General features: G+C 33.8%; 2 protein-coding genes across 6 annotated transcripts; one reads left to right on the top strand and one right to left on the bottom strand.

Annotated features, from left to right (window-relative positions):
• Nucleotides 1-5349: 5349 nt before the first annotated feature.
• LOC116025538 lies at nt 5350-8691 on the top strand. Of its 3 annotated transcripts, none has more exons than XM_031266793.1 (6): nt 5350-5528; nt 5617-5787; nt 5887-6051; nt 7086-7283; nt 7634-7731; nt 7808-8051. In XM_031266793.1, exons 1-6 carry the CDS (start codon nt 5459-5461, stop codon nt 7916-7918), a joined length of 813 nt encoding a protein of 270 aa, XP_031122653.1. In that variant the 5' UTR covers nt 5350-5458; the 3' UTR covers nt 7919-8051. The 3 variants fall into 3 exon arrangements, with proteins under 3 accessions (XP_031122653.1, XP_031122652.1, XP_031122651.1); XM_031266791.1 differs by having other exon boundaries at nt 5351-5528; nt 7812-8691; XM_031266792.1 differs by lacking the exon at nt 5887-6051 and having other exon boundaries at nt 7812-8691.
• Nucleotides 8692-10475: 1784 nt separating this feature from the next.
• On the bottom strand, nt 10476-17333 carry LOC116025537 (probable alpha,alpha-trehalose-phosphate synthase [UDP-forming] 9). Of its 3 annotated transcripts, none has more exons than XR_004099694.1 (5): nt 17099-17333; nt 12151-14236; nt 11733-12000; nt 11119-11615; nt 10476-11035 (listed from the first exon to the last, which is right to left on the bottom strand). XR_004099694.1 is itself a non-coding variant. In XM_031266790.1 (4 exons), exons 2-4 carry the CDS (start codon nt 14124-14126, stop codon nt 11292-11294), a joined length of 2568 nt encoding a protein of 855 aa, XP_031122650.1. In that variant the 5' UTR covers nt 14127-14236; nt 17099-17333; the 3' UTR covers nt 10586-11291. The 3 variants fall into 3 exon arrangements, 1 of the variants encoding a protein (XP_031122650.1); XR_004099695.1 differs by having other exon boundaries at nt 11218-11615; XM_031266790.1 differs by having other exon boundaries at nt 10586-11615.
• Between the last annotated feature and the right edge of the window lie 2669 nt (nt 17334-20002).

The raw sequence follows: 20002 nt of genomic DNA, 5'->3' as shown, positions 1-20002 counted from the left end.
CAGAATATGCGGCTTGAGCAAGACAATGAGCTACCATATTCTATGACCTTTTATCAAACTCAACACGTAAATTCATCATAGTGCTCACAAGATCATCAATACAATTTCCTAATATCACCCCTACACATAAGACATATATTCCACACATGGTGGTAATCCATAGACAACATTATGTGCATCCACTTCAAAAATCACGTTCAACAACCTCATATGGCCTTGACCCACCTGAGAGCTTCTCGTGGTTGGATCTATCAAAAAATGCATCTTTCCATGTGCCACAACATATTAATAAAGGACGTAAAATGGCCTAATAATAATATTATAGTACACTATTCTTAGGAATTATACATAAAATCTGTATAATTATTAGATTAACTACCATAGTAATTATTAGTTAATTATACTAATATCTATGCAATTAATTCCTTAATTACTTAATTAACATAATAATAAAAAGAGAAAAATGGTCTAATAATATTATAGCATACTATTATCGAGAATTATACCTAATATATATATATAATTATTCGCTTAATTACCATAATAATTATTAGGTAATTATACTAATATTTATATAATTAATTTCTTAATTAGAATTATAATAGAAGGAGGAAAACGGCCTAATAATATTATAATACACTATTCTCGGCAGTTATACGTAATATCTGTATACTAAGATCTGTATAATTATTAGCTTAACTACCATAAAACAGTTAGTTAATTATAATATCTATGTAATTAATTCCTTAATTATCATAATAATAAAAGGAGAAAAAATAATCTAATAAAATTATAGTATACTATTATTGAGAATTATACCTAATATCTGTATACTAATATATGTATAATTATCAATTTAATTATCATAACAATTATTAGACATTTATATTAACATTTATGTAATTATGTAACAAAAGGAGAAAACCGATTTAATAATATTTTAGTACACTATTCCTTAGAATTATACGTAATAGTTGTATACTAATATTTGTATAATTATTAACTTAATTACAATAATAATTATTAGCCAATTATACTAATATCTGTGCAGCTAATTCCTCAGTCCTTATACCGTGGACCATGGTCCACAATGCATTGTGGACCATGGGTACTACAATTATGTTGAACTAATACTGCAGTTGTGTTGAACGGATACTGTAGTTGTGTTGAAAGGAAACTGCAGTTGCGCGAAACAGAGGTCACTTCATCTGTCTGTAAATGTAATTGTGTTGAACTGATATTGCAGTTGTGTTGAACAGATACTGCGGTTGTGTTGAATGGATACTGCAGTTGTGTTGAACGGATGAACGACCTTTGTTCCGCGTAACTGTAGTTTCCTTTTAATACAACTGCAGTATCTTTTCAACACAACTGCAGTATCCGTTCAACACAACTGAAATATCAGCCATGACTATGGTCCACAATGCATTGTGGACCATGGTCCACCATATAATTTGCCCTAATTCCTTAGTTCCTTAATACCTTAAATAGCATAATAATAAAAGAAAGAAAAATTGTACTATTATCAGGAACTATACATAATATCTCTATACTAATACGTGTATAATTATTAGCTTTATTACCATAATAATTATTAGATAATTATACTAATATTTATGCAATTAATTCTTTAATTAGCATTACCATCATAATAACAGGAGGAAAATGGCCGTTATAGTACACTATTCTTGGAAATTATATATAATATATGTATACTAATATTTGTATAAATATTAATTTAGCTACCATAATAATGATTAATTAATTATACTAATGTCTATGCAATTAATTTCTTAATTCTTTAATTAATATAATAATAAAAGGGAAAAAAAGCCCAAATCAAGAATTATACGTAATAATATTTGTATATATACTTATTTGACAATTATACTAATTATATATATATATATGTGTGTGTGTGTACTTATGACTATTATTATTATTATTATTATTATTATTATTATTATACTCAACTGATCAACTCTACATTTAGTTTGTCATGCATTGTGTTCAAATTACCTGTACACATACAGTACTTTCAACCACACACAGTACATTCAAATCAGAAGGGAAGACAAAAATGTTTTTAATTTTAGACAGCATGATTCAGCCAACAAATAATCAAAGGATTAAGGGTTAATAATCAGATTTAAGAGAGTTACAATCCAGGATCACCACCAGCTTTGAGCACCTCCCGGAGCCGGATCCAACCTTCTTCACCACGTCCAAACCTTCAACCACCTGGCCTAACACCACATGCTTGCCGTCCAGCCATTCTGTCATCGTCGTGCAGATGAAGAACTCCATCACAACACGGTCTCGTATATCCGCAAACAACTCCATCATTACACAGCCGGCTGGCTGGCTGGCTGCCGATGGTGATATCAAAGAAAACTCTAGGATTGCCCATGATATTTTCTCACTAACAGGAAATGCACTCAAATTGTCTCGTGCGTACTGCGAAGAACTCTTTGTGATTCGTGTGTATTCCTGTTTCAATATAAATTACTTACAAATAAATTTTCAAAAGGAAAGTATAATCAATTATAATTTCTTTCCATTGTATTGGTGTAAAATGTGGTAATTATAATTTTTTTAGGTTTTTAAAAGGAAAGTATAATTAATTATTTTAAATTTTTAAATACTAATTTAAATAATATTTTTATCCAAATATTTGATATTACTAAAATGCCCTTACGTTTGGGCGGGAAAATTTTAGAGGAGGATATTGTTTTTATATATAGTATAGATTACTGAAAAATATCAAATCTATTACCTTAAACAAAAAATAGCAATAATAAAGCAATAGCAGTTCAGTATAGATATGAAAGAGTTAATTTCATTTTTTTTGTCATGGATTTATACGTGACATTTGATTTTTAAATTTTTTAGAACGTTTCATATTAGTCCAAATATTATTGTGATATTATCATTTTTAGTACTCCGTCAACAAACATATTTAAATTGCGTTAAATACATCGTTGAAAAAAAGTCGTTAAGCGCTCCTTAGACAATTTTTAAACAAAATGTTTTAATATTTTTTAAACACTTGATAATTATAAATTATTTAATAGTTAATACTAAAATATAAAATATTAACATAAAAACATCTACGGTTTGAACAATTTAAGGTTATTTTGTTCAAAACAACATCGTTTTTAAGGGAAATAACCTATTTGGAAAAAGAAAGAAAAAAACCCAAAAAAAAAAATACCTAATTAGCTAACTAGTTGGTGTAGTCGGCCACCTAGACCACCGATTATAGTGATATACTAAGCGGTCGGTCCGCGTCTCGACAATACTTTTACAACACTGGTTAAATATATGTGCATTTATATGTGTCATTTCACTGCTGCAGAGGCTTAAGTTGTTGAGGCATTGCTGAGGAGGCACGGATTTCATTTGAAGAGGACTCTAGCCGTGAATTATAGATTTAAAAATATAGCAGGTCAACTCACTTTGTATAAAAATATCGAAATGTCATTATATTTAACGTTATTTAAATATGTTTGTTGACGGTGGCTAAAAATGGTCATGTCACGACAATGTTATGATCAACATGGGATGTTTTAGAAAAAAAAAAAAAAGATTAAAAGTTGAATAACACCTATATATGATATATCTACAACCAAAAATTGGATTAACTCGATATAAAATACGGAGTAATAATTAAGGAAAGGGTCACACTTGTGTGAGACCGTCTCACGGATCCTTATTCGTGAGACGGGTCGGGTCGGGTCAAATACCATGCAAATGTCATACTTATATGTGCAAATCTCACACTTATATGCTCAAATATAACACTAATCAAAAATACAATTTTTGTTACTTATAAGAGAAAAAGTAATACATTTTTCATAATAAGTAATGTTGACAAGTGCCTCCCACTTATAAGGGCAAATATAATACTTTTGAGGAAAAATGTAATACTTTTAAATTGAAATGTAAAAGCATTATATTTTCCTTTAAAAGTATTACATTTACCCTAATAAGTAACAAAAATTTTATTCCTGATTAGTATTACATTTGAGCATATAAGTATGACATTTGTGCATATAAGTGTTACATTTGCATCTTGTCCCGGCCCGACTCGACCCGACTCATGGTGAGACGGTCTCACACAAGTTTTTGCCTCAAGGAAAATATCCAGTGTTATGCGACATTGTGCACAACGCCTTTTATTTTTCTTGTGGATTTTTTTCCTCAAATTTGAAGAAAACATATTGTACTGTAGTCAATGGAGCCAATTGAAAATGAATTCATCAAAATTGAGGAAAATGGACATTATTTAATGTTCTCCTTTTTTTTTTTAACTCAATATTTCCGCTTTTGTTAAACTATGTCTGGGGTCATATGAACTTGCCTTCAAATTCATAAGGAGACAGGCTGGTTCAAACATTTTAAAGACCTTGGGCAAAATTAAATAAATGAGTCCCTTATATAAAAAAATTAAAATTTAAATGTAATAATACTAAAAAATAATAATATCAAATAACATTAGAAAATTTTCAACATTTTTTAAATACAAAAGTAATCATGACAAAAAAATTCTATGTGCTATGCAAAATCATCGATAATTGCATCAAGATTAACATTCTCTAGCATATCCTTCTCAATACACAAAATCGTCATTAACATGGCCTTTGGTCATTTAAATTTTCGTCATTAACATGAGAAAGTGTTGTATGGGTGTAGATAAAATAATGAAGAAATTATAAATTTAATAAAAGTAAATACCAATTTTGGTTCACGACTATTAGCAAAATGACAATTTTAGTCCACATGTTTAATTTATACTAATTTCGGTCTTACGACTATTATTTTAGTACTAATTTTTGTTCCATGATTACTGTTTTAGTGTCAAAATTTATCACACCGGTCATCTATCCGTTTAAAACGTGTCAAAATCTAAAATTTGTGAAGGTATTTTCGTCTTTTTCAACACAATATCCCAATTTGAGCATTAATAAATAAATTTAAGCCCTAAGATAGATCACAATTTACAATTCTCCTCCTCAAATTAAAGTAAAATGAGGAGAAAAACTGTGAATTTTGATCAATCTTACGACATAATCCATTTATTTATACTCAAATTGGGATATTAAGTTGAAAATGATGAAAATAACCTTAACAATTTTATATTTTTGTACGTTTTAAACTGATGGGTGACCGACACGATGAATTTTAGCACTAAAATAATAGTTGTGAAACTAAAAGTGATAGAAATTAAACATATACATCAAAATTATCATCTTGCTAATAATCGTGCACCAAAATTGGTATTTGCTCATTTAATAACGTTAAAGTAAAATTCACTTTTAAAAATGAAAAAGTATCTGAGGAATAAGAATAGCCTTGCTGGAGAAGTATCAAGTGATGCTAATTGCTAGGGGCTCGCTTACCTTTTTCACTGCGTAAGTAAGAACCCTGGAATTTCTACAGCACTGATTTCACTCCCATGGCTACAGTAATTTCTGCACTCGCTCTCTCAGTCGTCTTCCTCATCTGCAACCTAACTCCGACTCCAGGTAAACCATTTTTCTCTCCGCCGTCAAATCATCAATTACTGCAACTTCCATTCATTCATTTACTCCAAACCGCTACATAATTTCGCAGCTTTCGCTGACCTTGTCTACGAGGATGGCTACTCAGTCACCACAGTATTTGACGGCAACAAGCTCAATATCCACCCTCACTCCGTCCTCCCGCAACCTGGATTGTCCGATCTCTTCCTCTTGGACTCCACCGATAGTACCGTATACGCTCTATCGATCCCCGAGTCTGGAGGTATTTCATTGATTGTGTTTTGTGATATGGAATTTGCGGTGGATTTGGAGTGGAAGTGGTTTGTGTGATGTTTGATTGTCTGACATTTGAGTGTTTTAGAGGTCTCGCTCCGGCGTTTAGCCGGAAATGGAACGGCCGGATACTCCGACGGCGATCTGAGCTCTGCGATGTTTGATAAGCTGAAAAGCTTTGCGGTTGATGCCAGAGGCAATTTATATGTTGCTGATGTTAAGAACTATGCAGTTAGAAAAATTAGCAAATCAGGCAAGTCATATGAGAGGCCCTTATAGTATTGTTGTAGACAGTTTTTATATCACTAATGCTGCATGCATGATATTATCAGTATTTCCATGGAAAATGCCCACACTGGCAGCTTCGCAGCTCAGTTATTTCCTAGGCTTGGATTGTGAGCAAGGACACAAAATTGAGCCTGGTAGCCGCAGTGTGGGTGTTACACTCAATGTGGTGGCCTCTACACTGGTCCTGTCAGTCTGTCACCTAATGGGCCGAGTCATTGTGATTTAACCCTTCACTATCCTGTCCGGTCAGGGTGTGGGGGTCTGAGAGTGTGGGAATTTCGCCTTGAGGGCAAGTATATCCATGGAAAATGACGGCAGCTCAGATATTTCCTAGGCTTAGATTGTGAGCAAGGACACAATAGTGAGCCTAGGGCGTTACACCCAATGTGGTGGGCTCTACACTGGTCCTATCACCTAATGGGCCGAGTTATTGTGATTTACCCCTTCACTATCCTGTCCGGCCAGGGTGTGGGGGCCTGAGAGTGTGGGAATTTCGCCTTGAGGGCAAGTATTTCCATGGAAAATGATTGAATCTTTGAGATACAACTTGGGACATGCATGTGAGTGGAGGAAGATGAGGTGAAGGTTTACATGGTGCAATGCTGAGACATTGGTCAGCCTTATATTTAAGTGATCTGCTTAAATCTTCTGGGAAACTAGTACCCAAAAGTAGAATAAAGATGCTTCACAATGGCTCAGGGAAGAATGTTGTTTAGGACCAAAGTTGGTGAATTATTATCTTTAATGAGAAGTGGGTTGACTAATCAATGTTTTTGTTACTCTGGAAAACTACCAAAAAAAGTAGCTAGGGTCTCTTTCACCTTTGCTGTCAATGAACTTCAAACCCTTGATGCAGGAAGTTAAGCTTGTCAACTTCATTAGTTGCTTGTAGTCTATGGAACTTTCTCTTTTGCTTTTCTATGTAAAATTCGGACATTCACTATTGATGACCTTCTTTGCAATTTAGTATATGTATCTTGATCATCATGTTTAATGCAGGTGTGACTACTATAGCTGGAGGGTTTTCAAACAAAGCCGGCAAGAAAGATGGCTCTGGCAAAGATGCTACCTTCTCAAATGATTATGAGCTAGTCTTCATTCCTCAAAGATGTGCTTTAATCGTCTCTGACATTGGAAATAGTTTAGTCCGCCAAATTAATCTCAAGCCAGAGGACTGCTCTAGTGATTCTCAATCTGGTATACCTTGGAAATTTGTAAAAATTAATTTTATCAGAATATTTAACTACCCATTGAATTATACAATTTAGTTATCTTATAAAAATGGTCTGCTTTTGTATGTTTTGGTGTTGGAAGCATTTAGTCCATTTCTTACATGCAAATGTCCTTTTCTTACATGCAAAGGTCCTTTTCTTATCAATTCATATTTTGACTTTAGGTTTGGTAGTTAGGTAGTTCATGGTAGGTCTCTATAGATACGTCAATTTCATATGAATTTTTTTTTTAATTTGTGTGTATGTGTATGTGTTTGGTCTTACTCTAAAGTGTCTCGTATTGAAGTAATAACATGTTACTTGAATTTCCCTCAGCTTTAGGATCAACCACTGCTTGGTTTCTTGGAGTGGTGATTTCGTGCGTAATTGGCTTGATTATTGGATTTGTGCTTCGTCCATATGTCATTCCGCATGTAAGTCTCCTTCGTAATCTGCAAATTGTATAGATGCAGCAAAATTACTCCCCTTTAATCTAACTGGAACTTGTAGACAGGGAGGCGGCAGACATCGTTGGTACAACAGGACATGGAAGCGTTGCCAAATGAGTCTGGGGAGACCAGTTCTGATGCTCTGCTTCGAGCTCAGAAACGCAGTTGTTAACTCATCATCTTATTCACTACTAAAGCAGATAACATATCTTACTTTCTCTCATCTCTCTCTAATATTTACTTCGATGTTTTTTCCTAGAATAGTAGAACCCCAGAAACCTCTTGAAAAACAGGTATCTTTGTTAGATTTAGACGACCTGGATAGCAGTGAACCCACGAATAAGTATCCTAGAATAGTAGAAGTGAAAGACGTGCCTTTGTTGGAGTTGGATGACACGAATACTAGCAAATCAGCAAAACCAGATGCAGTGGCCAACGAATTGAAGGATTTGATTCATTTTGACGAAGGCTTGCTCTTATCGAACAAGTCGGAATCAGATTTTGAGGACAAAAACGAGACTGGAAGCAATGGGAAGATAGATGGTATGATACACGCTAATCTCTGTGGCTTTGTGGAGCTGGCAACAGCAACTTCAAGCGCTGAGTTTCCAAAGAGCAGCCTGGGCTTAGTAGCTAAGAGAAGAGTGAAGTAATCTATGGTTTCCATTAATACAACTTGCTATAAGTAGTCTATTGCTCCATATTATAGTTGGAAAACTTGGAATATGAATTAAGATAATCAATATGTATGTAATGTGTTGGGCCAGGATGTGGGCCCTTAGGGCGAGGGGTTTTGCCTTTTGTGGCAAGTAATATGTATATAACTATGTAAGTACTACTAATTTGACTTGCTTTGCTTCCTTTGAGTTTCTATCATCGGATGCTTGTGTTTCCGTTTCTTTTATTGGCACCCTATAATGTGATTAATGTCAATTGCCAAGCAAATTAAGATTATGTTTACTTTAATTCTTTAGTTTTACTCTTTCTTTCTTTCTTTCTTTCTTTTTTTTTTAATTCTTTATTCTTTGATTTTCAAATTATGATATTTCTAGTAACATATCGACTGCTGACTATTGGTCGATTTTGAATTAATGGAGGTGGAGAAGGCCAATGAGAATCGATTTTGAATTAATGGAGAAGGTGGAGAAGGCCAATGAGAAGGCAACAACGGTGGTTGCTTCGTTAATCAAATCAACCAGCATTCTATAGCCGCCGATTAATTTGTTGCCGGAGTTAGTCGAAAGTTGTTGAAATTTTGACCAGAATTCTAATGACCTATGATATGCTATCATAGTAATTAGTTTTTTGACTTCATCATTGTACTAAAATGAGATGTTGTTAGATTAAATTACAACTTAAAAAATTTTAAAAGTCTAATTGATTTTTCAGTAAAATTTGAAGACATATTTGACCCTTCCTAAATAAAAATGAAGCATTTGAATATATTTATTGATCAATTAGTCTGATTAGAAGGTTAGTGCTAAAATCATCTCACCTAAGAAAACCTACCACCTATCACCTACCTATGCCAAGTAATCAATATTTTCTAAATTTCATAACTTATTGATAATCGATCATTGAGCACATTCTTACATTTAAATGCTTATTAAATTCATCAACCATAGAAGTACAACTAATCAATTCTTTCTTTTCTTTTCATTTTATTTTATTTAAATTAACGATAATCAGATTGCAAATCTATTTATCAGCCATTAGTTACTCGGTTGACATTTTATGCTCACCATTAGACGACTAGAATACGCAAATTTTACCGTGGACCACGGTTAAAATGACGCCATTTTGATTAAAGAAAAGAAACGACATAAATGACACTCGCTCCGTGTCCTTCCAACCTTCCATAAAAAATAATTTTGTTTGTATAACATATTTAATTTCTTTTTATATACATTACTATTTCCTTTTAACATTACAGTTTTTTTCAATATAACTACAATTTCATTAGATTATATATACACTCAAATATGTGAAACTGTTATTCAATTTCATTTATATACACAATAGTTTCATTACAACACAACTACAATAGTATTTCGATATAACTACAATTTAATGGGACAATATACATTCAAATATATAAAACTGTTTTTCAGTTTCATTTTATACACTGCAGTTTCTTTTTAACACATCTACAATTTTTTTTATATGACTACAGTTTCATTGGACAATATACACTGAAACTGTTTCATTTTATATACATTACAGTTTTCTTTTAACATAACTAGAGTGTCATTTTGATATAATTACAATTTCATTTGATAATATAAAACTAGATGTGAGGCAGTAGCATTTGAGATTAACTGTAATTTCATTTACAGGGTTCTGTAAAGATGTGACGGCAAAAAACGATGTCACTTTTGAACCATGATCCCCGATATAACAACATACTAGAATAGGCACCAAACACCGCCGATTCAGCCCATGCATAGAGGCACTAAATCGTCTAATTCTGGAAATGCATATTTTTATTTACTAAAATGACTGAGCTTATAATTACTTTTCGGGAGTACCTATAGAAAACTCTTAATCAAAGAATAGAAATTAGATTCACCAACTTTACTATATGAATGCGCATCATGATCAACACATCCCCAAAATAACGCTACTGTGACAAGAAATCTTACACCCTCTGCATTCACCAGTTTTGTGACAAGAAAACTGTAACTAATCCCAAAATGAATGACCAAGCAAATCAGATATAAATCTTGTACTTAAATGTAACAAATCTAATTAAACCTATTGCACAAAATCATCCTAATACAATTTACATATCCACCTATCCTATGCGGTTTGCAAGTCAAGTAGTGACTACAAATTTTTCTTATCTAAAAGAAAAATCCGAAGCTGCTTTGTGGCATTCACAAGGTTTAGTACAATGTTAGCGTAACATAATTAAACTCCAAACTCCATCAATATTCACATGGGTATACAAAAATTGCAAATATTGAAGCACTTTAAAGCTTTGAAGCTAGAGTACTCATTTAGCAGAATCTCACACTTAAAATGCCAGCCCCACACCCTGCCATGTCCACCACACAATTTTGGACTCAAGATCTGTACTATAACTATTGACCAAACCCCTTTCATTGCATCACTCTTTTACTGAAAATAATCTATGGCTAAATTAGCCTGCTGCTCTAAAGTTAGAATAAATAAGTCCCGCAAGGTGAAAAACCAAACTTACATTATACTTAGAAAGTTAATAGTACCTATACAAGCCAATGGCGCTTCTTGATCATTCAACGCAGCTGTTTGGAATGGCTGCGAAAAACTGTACCCCCCAAAAAAAGGAAAATCAAAAATAAAAAAATTTAAAAATTTTAAGTAAAATGGGCAAATGGCTTTTGAACAGACCTAATTGTAACCCACCAACAGCATGGCTTGGAAAGCAGAGTATATGCTTGAGTCAAGCTGTTTACCAAATTCATGTTAAATTGATTATGGAACTTATACCTCATTGATCAGAAGGGAGAGAACACTGAATGCAGAACAATGTACAGGTGGCACAAAACCCTATTTGCGCTCTGTCATATTACTGTGTCGAAAGCAACTTGGAATTCGGCAATCTGTCTTGGCTTTGGATTTGATGCAGTGGCTAGGCCTTGAAGCAACCTCACAACATCAGCAGTATCATCAAGGTAATATCTTGCTCTGCTCGGTTTTCGACCAACGGTGCATGCAAACATTTCTGGGGCTGTAGAAATGGACAAGCCAGAAACCATTTTTATAATGCCCTCAAACATGTCTTCATCTGATCTATCATCTCCAATACACATCACAAAATCTGGTGGCCTCCCCCCATTAACCATCATTAAAAGAACCTTCTCTGCAGCCAACCCTTTGGTCACTCCCTGCATATCAATGTGGACCACTTAAAAAAAGAAAGAAGAAGAAGAAAAAAAACATTTCTGGAGCCAATACACAACATTCAAAACAGATAATAAACGGAAGGGAAAACAAGATCATACTTGTGGCTTGACTTCAACAATTTGCTGGCCTCTCTTCACAACTGCTGGTTCATTTGCAAGAACATTTTCCAAGTGATCAAGCAATTCCTTTGCCTGGCAGGAGCCAAAGTCAGGGTCTGCATCCTGGTGGTGCCAAACCAAGGCACTCTCTTTAGTTTCTATTGAGGAGCCATCAGTTGCATCAGTGTATTGTTTCATTACAGGTTCAACAATTTGTTTCCACTCAGTATCAGCAGTCATGCATTCCCAATCTGAGCTTTTATTCCATCTGCCCCCAAAAAAGAACAACAGATTTATTGGTTTACAAAGACATTGACAACAGAAAGTAAAATAGAACAGAACTGAAATTGAAAATCTCACCTTACAGTAGACAAGTGTCAAACAATAACATAAACATGGAAAATGAGTTACTCCATACCTTATGAAATAACCATGTTCAGCAGCCAGCCCAAGCCTCTCGCATGGTTCAAGCCATTCACACAAGGAACTTCTACCTCGGCCGCTAACAATAAAGACTGTATTCTTGGGATCATTGGAGAGAGCATTCAAGAAATGAATGACTTCAGCACTAGGAGATTTAACTATAGATGATTGAGGTACAATCGTACCATCATAGTCCAAGAATATTGCCCTTCTATTTGTCCTTTTGTATGATGACACAATGTGATCATTGGATAACTTTCTAAAACTTGGAGAAAGTGAAATAACTCTGAAACCGAGGCCCAACCCAATGCCCCAGCATCGCTTACTATAATGATCCTTGCATGCTCTCTCCAAATCCTGCATAAAGCTGCGAGCCCAATAAGCAACATCATGAGAGCTAACATAGCGGTAGTGTTTTTCATGTCTCAATTGCTTTTCAGAATCAGACATGGTAATGGCCACATTTAGAGCCTCAGCTACAGCTTCAATGTCCCATGGATTCACTCTAATTGCTCCACTCAGAGATGGTGAACAACCAATGAACTCAGAGACAACAAGCATGCTAGTTCGAGGAGAACCAGCCTTTATACCCATTGCCTCATCCATACCAGGAGAGCCCTGCCTACAGACGATGTACTTATAAGGTACCAAATTCATCCCATCCCTGACTGCATTGACTATGCAACATTCTGCCACAGCATAATAAGCAGTCTTCTCATAGCGAGCAGCAGGATGATCAATCAAAATCACAGGCTCATAGCTAGGGTGACCATAAAGTTCATTGATTCTTTTAGCAGTTGAATATGTTTCCCTTTTTGCTTCCTGAACATCTTTCCCAGAGCTCCGAGCAGGATTCACTATTTGGACAAGAACAAGCTTCCCTTGCAAGTCCTGATGCTGTTGCAATAGCTGTTCAAAAGCTAGCAATTTCAGACTGATACCTTTAAATATGTCCATATCATCAACACCAAGAATAACCTTTTTCCCCTTAAATTGTTCTTGAATTTCTTTGACCTTATCAAATGTAGAGGGCTGATTCAACACAGATTCCAGTCTGCCCATATGAATACCTACAGGCAAAATTTTTATATAAACGGTACGGCCAAAGTAATCAAGTCCAATATGACCACGTTTAGATTCATAGTCCAGGCCTAACATCCTACTGCAGCATGACAGAAAATGGCGTGCATAATCAAAAGTATGAAATCCAATCAGATCACAGTTCAGCAATCCTTTTAGAATTTCATCCCGGACTGGCAAAGTCCGGTATATTTCCGAAGAAGGAAATGGGCTATGGAGAAAGAACCCAAGTTTGACACGGTGGTATCGCTTCCTCAGAAAAGTTGGGAGAACCATGAGGTGATAATCATGAACCCAGATGTAGTCATCCTCAGGATTCACCACTTCCATTACCTTGTCAGCAAATAATTTGTTAGCAGATACATAAGCCTGCCACAGTTGACGATCATATCTATCCCCGTGGTCTGGGCACATTGGTAGCATGTAGTGGAAAAGAGGCCACAGATATTGCTTACAGAAACCATAATAAAATTTTTTCTGGACATCTGGGGGTAGAAAAGTAGGCACACACTTGAAGTCGTCCAGCAGTCTCTGTGCAACTTCCTCTTGCTCGCTGGGTTCTATATCAGCCTTGAGGCAACCCACATAGATGACCTCGGTTTCAGGAGAAAACCCATCCTTCAATTGTAAAAGAAGTGAGTCCTTGTCCAAACTAAAGCACCATTTTGAAGTTCCTTTATCCCTTTGAGCATGCAAAGGAAGCATATTAGAAACAACAATTTTACGATCTCGACAAATGGATGAGGTACCATCTGAATCACCATCATTGCTTCCATCAGAGATGATTCCAGGAACAGTCATCAGCCGAGGAAGAACTCTAGGAGTTTGCAGAATATCTAAAATCTCTTCAGAAGCCATGTCCAAAAGGTTTGCAGAAGATATTGACGCCATCTCTTGTAAATAAACTTCCTGTATTTAATCAATACAGATGCTTATAACTTATAGAAAACTGTGGTTGAATTGTAAGTCCCGCTTGTTATGATATTAACATGCCCACCAACCTACAGGGTATAAAAATAAATCATTAAAAAAAAAAACCTTCAATTGCATTGTTGCCAACATTACAGAAAAAATCACACACACAAGCATCACTTAGATCAAACTTAAATCTTACCAAAAATGTAAAACTTACAGAAAGTAATCTTCCCAGAGTTCTATATATGTGAAGTATATAAACTATTTCACTCCCTTAAAACGGGATTTGGAATGGCTAAAGTTGGGAATGGCGATTTTTAAGTATGTAAATAAAGAAATGATTAAACTTCAACCATAAATATAGCAACAAATTATTCTTGCCGAGAAATCAGAACAATTACCTATGCAACACCATAACTATATTTTACTGTATCTAGTATCTACATTTGTAATCTCAAAGCATCATCTGCTAATCAAGTGAAAAGAGGGCAATGAAAAAAAATACCTTGAACCAAAGTACGGTTAAGGCAGCACAAACAAGAGGAAAAAACAATAAAATGTAATGCCTGACCAGGGATGGGTAGTGTAGACTGGGGGCACTATTTTCTGTTCAAAAGGGGAAAAAGGAACTGAAAAGAACAATATTATGATAATCAATGCAAAGAATGAGCACTACATTAGGCATTGTATTGCTCAAAAGTGAGGATGGTGCACAATTACTTGCATTAAAGACCCCTTTTCACCGAATCAATGCATAAAATAAATGCTATAATTAGACAGGCAAGGATTATGATAAGAAAATATCTCAACAACACGAAGAAAACATTTTAGCCTGCCAAAGCCGGAAAACATGCTAGCCTGCCAAAGCTAGAAAACATGCTAGCCAGCCAAAGCCAGGATGTTATATTGGCCATTTTACTTCTTTCCAACAAAAAGAACGTGACAACATATAATAACTAGCCAGGTAAAGAGAACCCAAGACATCTGTTTTGAAAGAAAAAAAAACTCACACTGGGGTTCACTAAGAGCATTCAAAATAATCATATTGCACAAACAAATCATATAATTATCAGCACCTAAAAATAATTATCAGCGACAATGGTGCACAATTTACTTGCATTTATATTGTTTTCAGCAAGTCAATGCATAAAAGAAATGCTATAACTAGCCAGGCAAGGAATATGATGAGAGAAAATCTCACTAACACGGAAATAAAATGTTAGCCAGCCAAAGCCAGGGCGTAATATTGGCCATTTCACTTCCAACAAAAAGAACGTGACAACGTATAATAACTAGCCAGGTAAAGAGAATCCAAGACATCTGTTTTGGGAAAACAAAAACAAAACAAAACAAACAAGCAAACGCACTGGTTTCACTAGCATTCAAAATAATCATATTGCACAAACAAATCATATAATGATAAGCACCTAAAAAAAAAATTTATCGGCGAGGATGGTGCACAATTACTTGTATTAAAATCGTTTCGGTAACATATCAACACATAAAATAAATGCAATAATTAGCCAGGCAAAGATTATGATAAAAATTTTTATAAAAAATCTCACTAACACGAAAAAGCATGTTAGCCAGCCAATGCCGGGGTGTAATATTGGTTCACTTCCAACAAAAAGAACGTGACAACATATAATAACTAGCCAGGTAAAGAGAATCCAAGACATCTGTTTTGGAAAAAAGCTCACACTGGTTTCACTAGCATTCAAAATAATCATATTGCAGAAACAAATCATATAGTTATCAGCACCTAAAAAAAATTCAGTGAGGGATGTGCACAATTGCTTGCATTAAAACCCTTTTCAGCTGATCAATGCATAAAATAAGTGCTATAACTAGCCCGACAAGGATTATGTAAGAAAAAATCTCACTAATATGAAATAAAAAATAAAAAAATGTTAGCCAGCCAAAGCAGGAGTGTAATATTGGCCATTTCACTTCCAACAAAAGATTGTGATACCCTATAAGAAGTAGGCAGGTAAAGAGAATCCAAGACATCTGTTTTGGAAAAAACTCATACTGGTTTCACTAGCATTCAAAATAATCATTTGCAGAAACAAATCATATAATTATCACCACCCAAAAATAAATAAATTATCCAGCCTCAATGAAAAGCTAAATAGTCATAGTTCACCCTAAAAACAAAATAACATTTCATCAAACAGATTCATATTTGGGCCTGCAGTCAATCAAATTCACTTCAAGTATTATGAAGTATTATTTTGACATCAAATTCATCAGTTAAATTTTTTTAAAAACAATATACAAATAAAAATAAAAAAAGCAGAAGCATTCTTTACTTTATTCTTTGAAATTTCAAAGATTCCAAAATGATATATTGCAAATTTCCAGACCAGAAAAAATTAAGACGTCCAAGAAAAATGTACAAAACAGGTGAAAAGAGTAATTTAAAAAAAAAAAAATAATAATAACCTCAGACAAGTTACCCGTGATTACACTCAGGTCCCAGTCGATTGAATTAAACTGTAAATTACAAGTTATTGCCACTAAAATACCACTTTAAAAATGCTTAAAAGCTAACAAGCTTGAAAGTTACACAAATAAATAAACAAGTGCGTATATATTTAAATTTATATAGACCCGCATTACAAAGAAATCATGGGACTAATTGTCTGTTAACCTTCAATAATTTTAACAAAATAAAACCTTAATCTAAAAAAAAAAAAAGATCAAACTCAAACCGCGGCTCAGCAATGCATAAAAACACTAATTCAATCACATCATTCCGAAGCAGCAGAACTACAAACAAGCAAAATAAACAGGAAACTACAATCTCATGAACATCGTTGTTAACCGTAATCAGATTATCTATCGTTTTTAGTTACGTAAAAGCGCTACAGAACTAAAAACTCAGCAGAAAACAGAAAGCAAAAACACGCAGAGCAGATTGGAGGATAAGGAATATGATTACACACGTAAGAACTCCGGCGAGACTGCTACCGGAAAACGCTGCTAACGTCAAGCACCGATAGAAAGCGGTGGAGGTTACAGAGAGAGAGAGAGAGAGACGGAGGGGTTTCAACGGAAGGAAAATAAAGAGAAAGTGAGCGGAAGAGATCAGAACGAGGGAAGGGATGAGAAGGAAATAGTTTTTTCTAGAGAGAGAGAGTGTGGGGGGTGAGGGAAGAGAGAAGCGCAGCGAAAGTAAGGGGGCGAAATGACGATTCTGCCCAGACGAGGGTACAAATACGGAAGTGAAAAGTACGACGCGCTGTGCACGCTGGAGGGCTAGCGACGTCGTTTCAACCGGGAAAAAGGAGAAATATGGATAGAGTCGCGCAGTCGGCCAAGCTTTACCGTGGTTAGTTCAGATTTAACCCGGGTTTCGGATCTCGCCTCGAGTTTTTCTGTCCCCACCCACCCAATTGCCCCCGTTTTTGCGATTTATTACGAACTTGCCATTACCTACTTTGGTTTGACCATAATCCAATTTCCTATACTTTTCTTATTGGTTTCCATTTATTTCCTAAATAGTATCAATTTATTTTTGGAAAGAAATGTATTTATGTACCATCTCGTGTGGAACATGTGTAGTATCAAACTTCCCCCACCCCCAATAAATTAAATTAATAAATAGCATGTGATTTTTTTTATAAATATTTTTTATATTGGGTAGTTTTGTTATGTCAAATTCATAGGTATTTACCCAATATTCATCAACAGCATGTGATAAATATTGGAAAAATACCTATGAATTTGACATAACAAAACTATCCAATATTATAATATATAAAAAAAATAATGATCAAATAAAATGGAATTACCTACCAAAATTTAATTGGTTGTTTAACTGAAAAAATATAATTGAGTTCTTAAATAATCTAAAAATTATGTAACTAAATCAAATTAATATATTCTACCGATCTCATTTGACATGGTGATTATTTCTATTGAAAAATTATTGTTTTCAATTTTTTAATATTTAAAAAAAAAATCACTTTCCCTTCCTCTCGAACCTGGAGATAAAGAGTTATTCGTCTCCAATCATAGAAGAAGAGATGGTCTTAGTCTTCTAAAGACAAAAGTTTATGTTTTTTTTTTTGGGATGTGTTTTTTGGTGCAGGCAAAGTCCAATACTCAAGTCATAATTTTAATATTTATAAAATTTTTTAACTTTTGATTCATCAACTATAGTGATATTTTCCTTTTCTATCATGGACTTATTTGTTCTATTGTTAATCCAACATGCTATGAGGTTTAGATAAGTTTAAATCTGTCACTTTAATAATAATTGAGAGGCTAAATGTACACTATAAATAATAAAAAGTTGCATCTTGGTTCAACTTGTCACCTTCTTAATTGAGCTCGTTGCACATGAATTTTAAAGTACGATTTATTTCTCATGTGTGATTTGCAAACTCTTACACAAAAATAGAATTTATTTAATGCGTAATGATGGCAGGTTTTCACTATTATCAAACATAAAATAAAAATAAAAAAATTATTAAGAACAAAAATTATATTATATGGTACACGTTTTAATGTAAATAATATTCATCCTAACCTACCCTTCCTAACAAAACATAAATTAATTAAAGAAAATTAGTAGGTTTGGTCTGATATTACTCCATGCAGTCTACCTTAATCTTCAATTCCTAAAAATAGTGGCAATACATTCCTAACATTGACAAGGATATCTTATCCTAAACGTGGAAATCTTTTTCCTATTTTATTTAGATTGCTTAACCAAGATTATCAACCTATAATTAGTGTTAAGAGATACTGTATTTGGTAATATCTATATTATAAGGAAGTGTTGTGTAGTGTTTGTACATTTATTTTTGAGCAACCTACTATCCCTTTGTAAATTGTAAGTTGATCTCTTTATATTCAGCGTTTCTACATTTATTTTTAAACAACCTATGTTCCTTTCGTAAGTTTATCTCTTTATATCCAGCTCTTTATATGACATTACTTGATCGAATTATTTTATATTTAATTATTAAGTTTATTCATTCGTCTTTTAATTATAATTTCTCAATTCAAAAGTAACCCATGAATACGACCTTGCGAAGTCATACTCAGTCCTCATTCTCACTAAGTTCGGAAAAAATAATTCAAATTTTTGGCAAAACCTAAGTTAGGGAAAAAATAATTCAAAATTTGTCGAGTTATCACACACGAGAGAGTCTTTATACTAAACAATTCAAACCCTTTAAATGTTGAATTGTATTTGTACTAGTACAAACTCACATATTTTTCAATGTTGGCAAAGACTATTTAAAACTCTTCCTAGACTCTATTTTTTCGAGCTCGATGAGTATACTTTGATAACCAATTTATCATTATCCAATATCCATTTTGATTGTATAATATATCAAATTCATCCTTCTATCTATGAGAACCCGTATCTACTTTTACACTGCCCAAAAAAAATTCGTTTAAAATTATACCTCAAACTAATCATTTAAAATGTCAATTTATGATATTTTTTCAACGCGGGCGCAAAAAAATACACTTATATATGTGTAATGTTTGTGTGTCCCTAGTGCTTTTTTTTTTTTTTTTGAACTGCCTAATGACGTTAATTAACTACTTGGTTTAAAACTAAAGCGAATTCACTTCTTTTTCCCTTTTTCTCTTTCAATGAAATTAAAACATGTAGTGGAAGTAGACTTCATGAGAATACGTATCCCAAGTATTTGTCCATATTGCTCCTTTCCTTTGCCTATGTGGACATTCAATTACTTGGATAGTAAGAATTTAATGTTTGGCTAATGTTTATGTGAAGGTACTTACCTTAAAAAGTATGGATAAAGTTATTTAATTTGTGCTTAAATCTCATATTATTTTAATGGACTTTATTTTATTTATTTGTA

The sequence above is a fragment of the Ipomoea triloba genome, chromosome 7 (genome assembly GCF_003576645.1).
Source record: "Ipomoea triloba cultivar NCNSP0323 chromosome 7, ASM357664v1".
In the NCBI taxonomy this organism is placed as follows: Eukaryota; Viridiplantae; Streptophyta; class Magnoliopsida; order Solanales; family Convolvulaceae; genus Ipomoea; species Ipomoea triloba.
The sequence above is the reverse complement of the archived record's forward strand: the minus strand, read 5'-3'. Positions and strand labels throughout refer to the sequence as shown.

What these genes read in the sequence shown, in the direction of transcription:
- LOC116025537 (XM_031266790.1), bottom strand. Translation starts at nt 14,126, where the DNA reads ATGGCGTCAATATCTTCTGCAAACCTTTTGGACATGGCTTCTGAAGAG. An exon ending in GAACATGGTTATTTCATAAG is followed by an intron (nt 12,001 to 12,150) that starts GTATGGAGTAAC and finishes TTTTGGGGGCAG; the next exon opens with ATGGAATAAAAGCTCAGATT. An exon ending in TTGTTGAAGTCAAGCCACAA is followed by an intron (nt 11,616 to 11,732) that starts GTATGATCTTGT and finishes ATTGATATGCAG; the next exon opens with GGAGTGACCAAAGGGTTGGC.
- LOC116025538 (XM_031266791.1), top strand. Translation starts at nt 5,459, where the DNA reads ATGGCTACAGTAATTTCTGCACTCGCTCTCTCAGTCGTCTTCCTCATC. An exon ending in ATCGATCCCCGAGTCTGGAG is followed by an intron (nt 5,788 to 5,886) that starts GTATTTCATTGA and finishes TGAGTGTTTTAG; the next exon opens with AGGTCTCGCTCCGGCGTTTA. An exon ending in TAGAAAAATTAGCAAATCAG is followed by an intron (nt 6,052 to 7,085) that starts GCAAGTCATATG and finishes TGTTTAATGCAG; the next exon opens with GTGTGACTACTATAGCTGGA.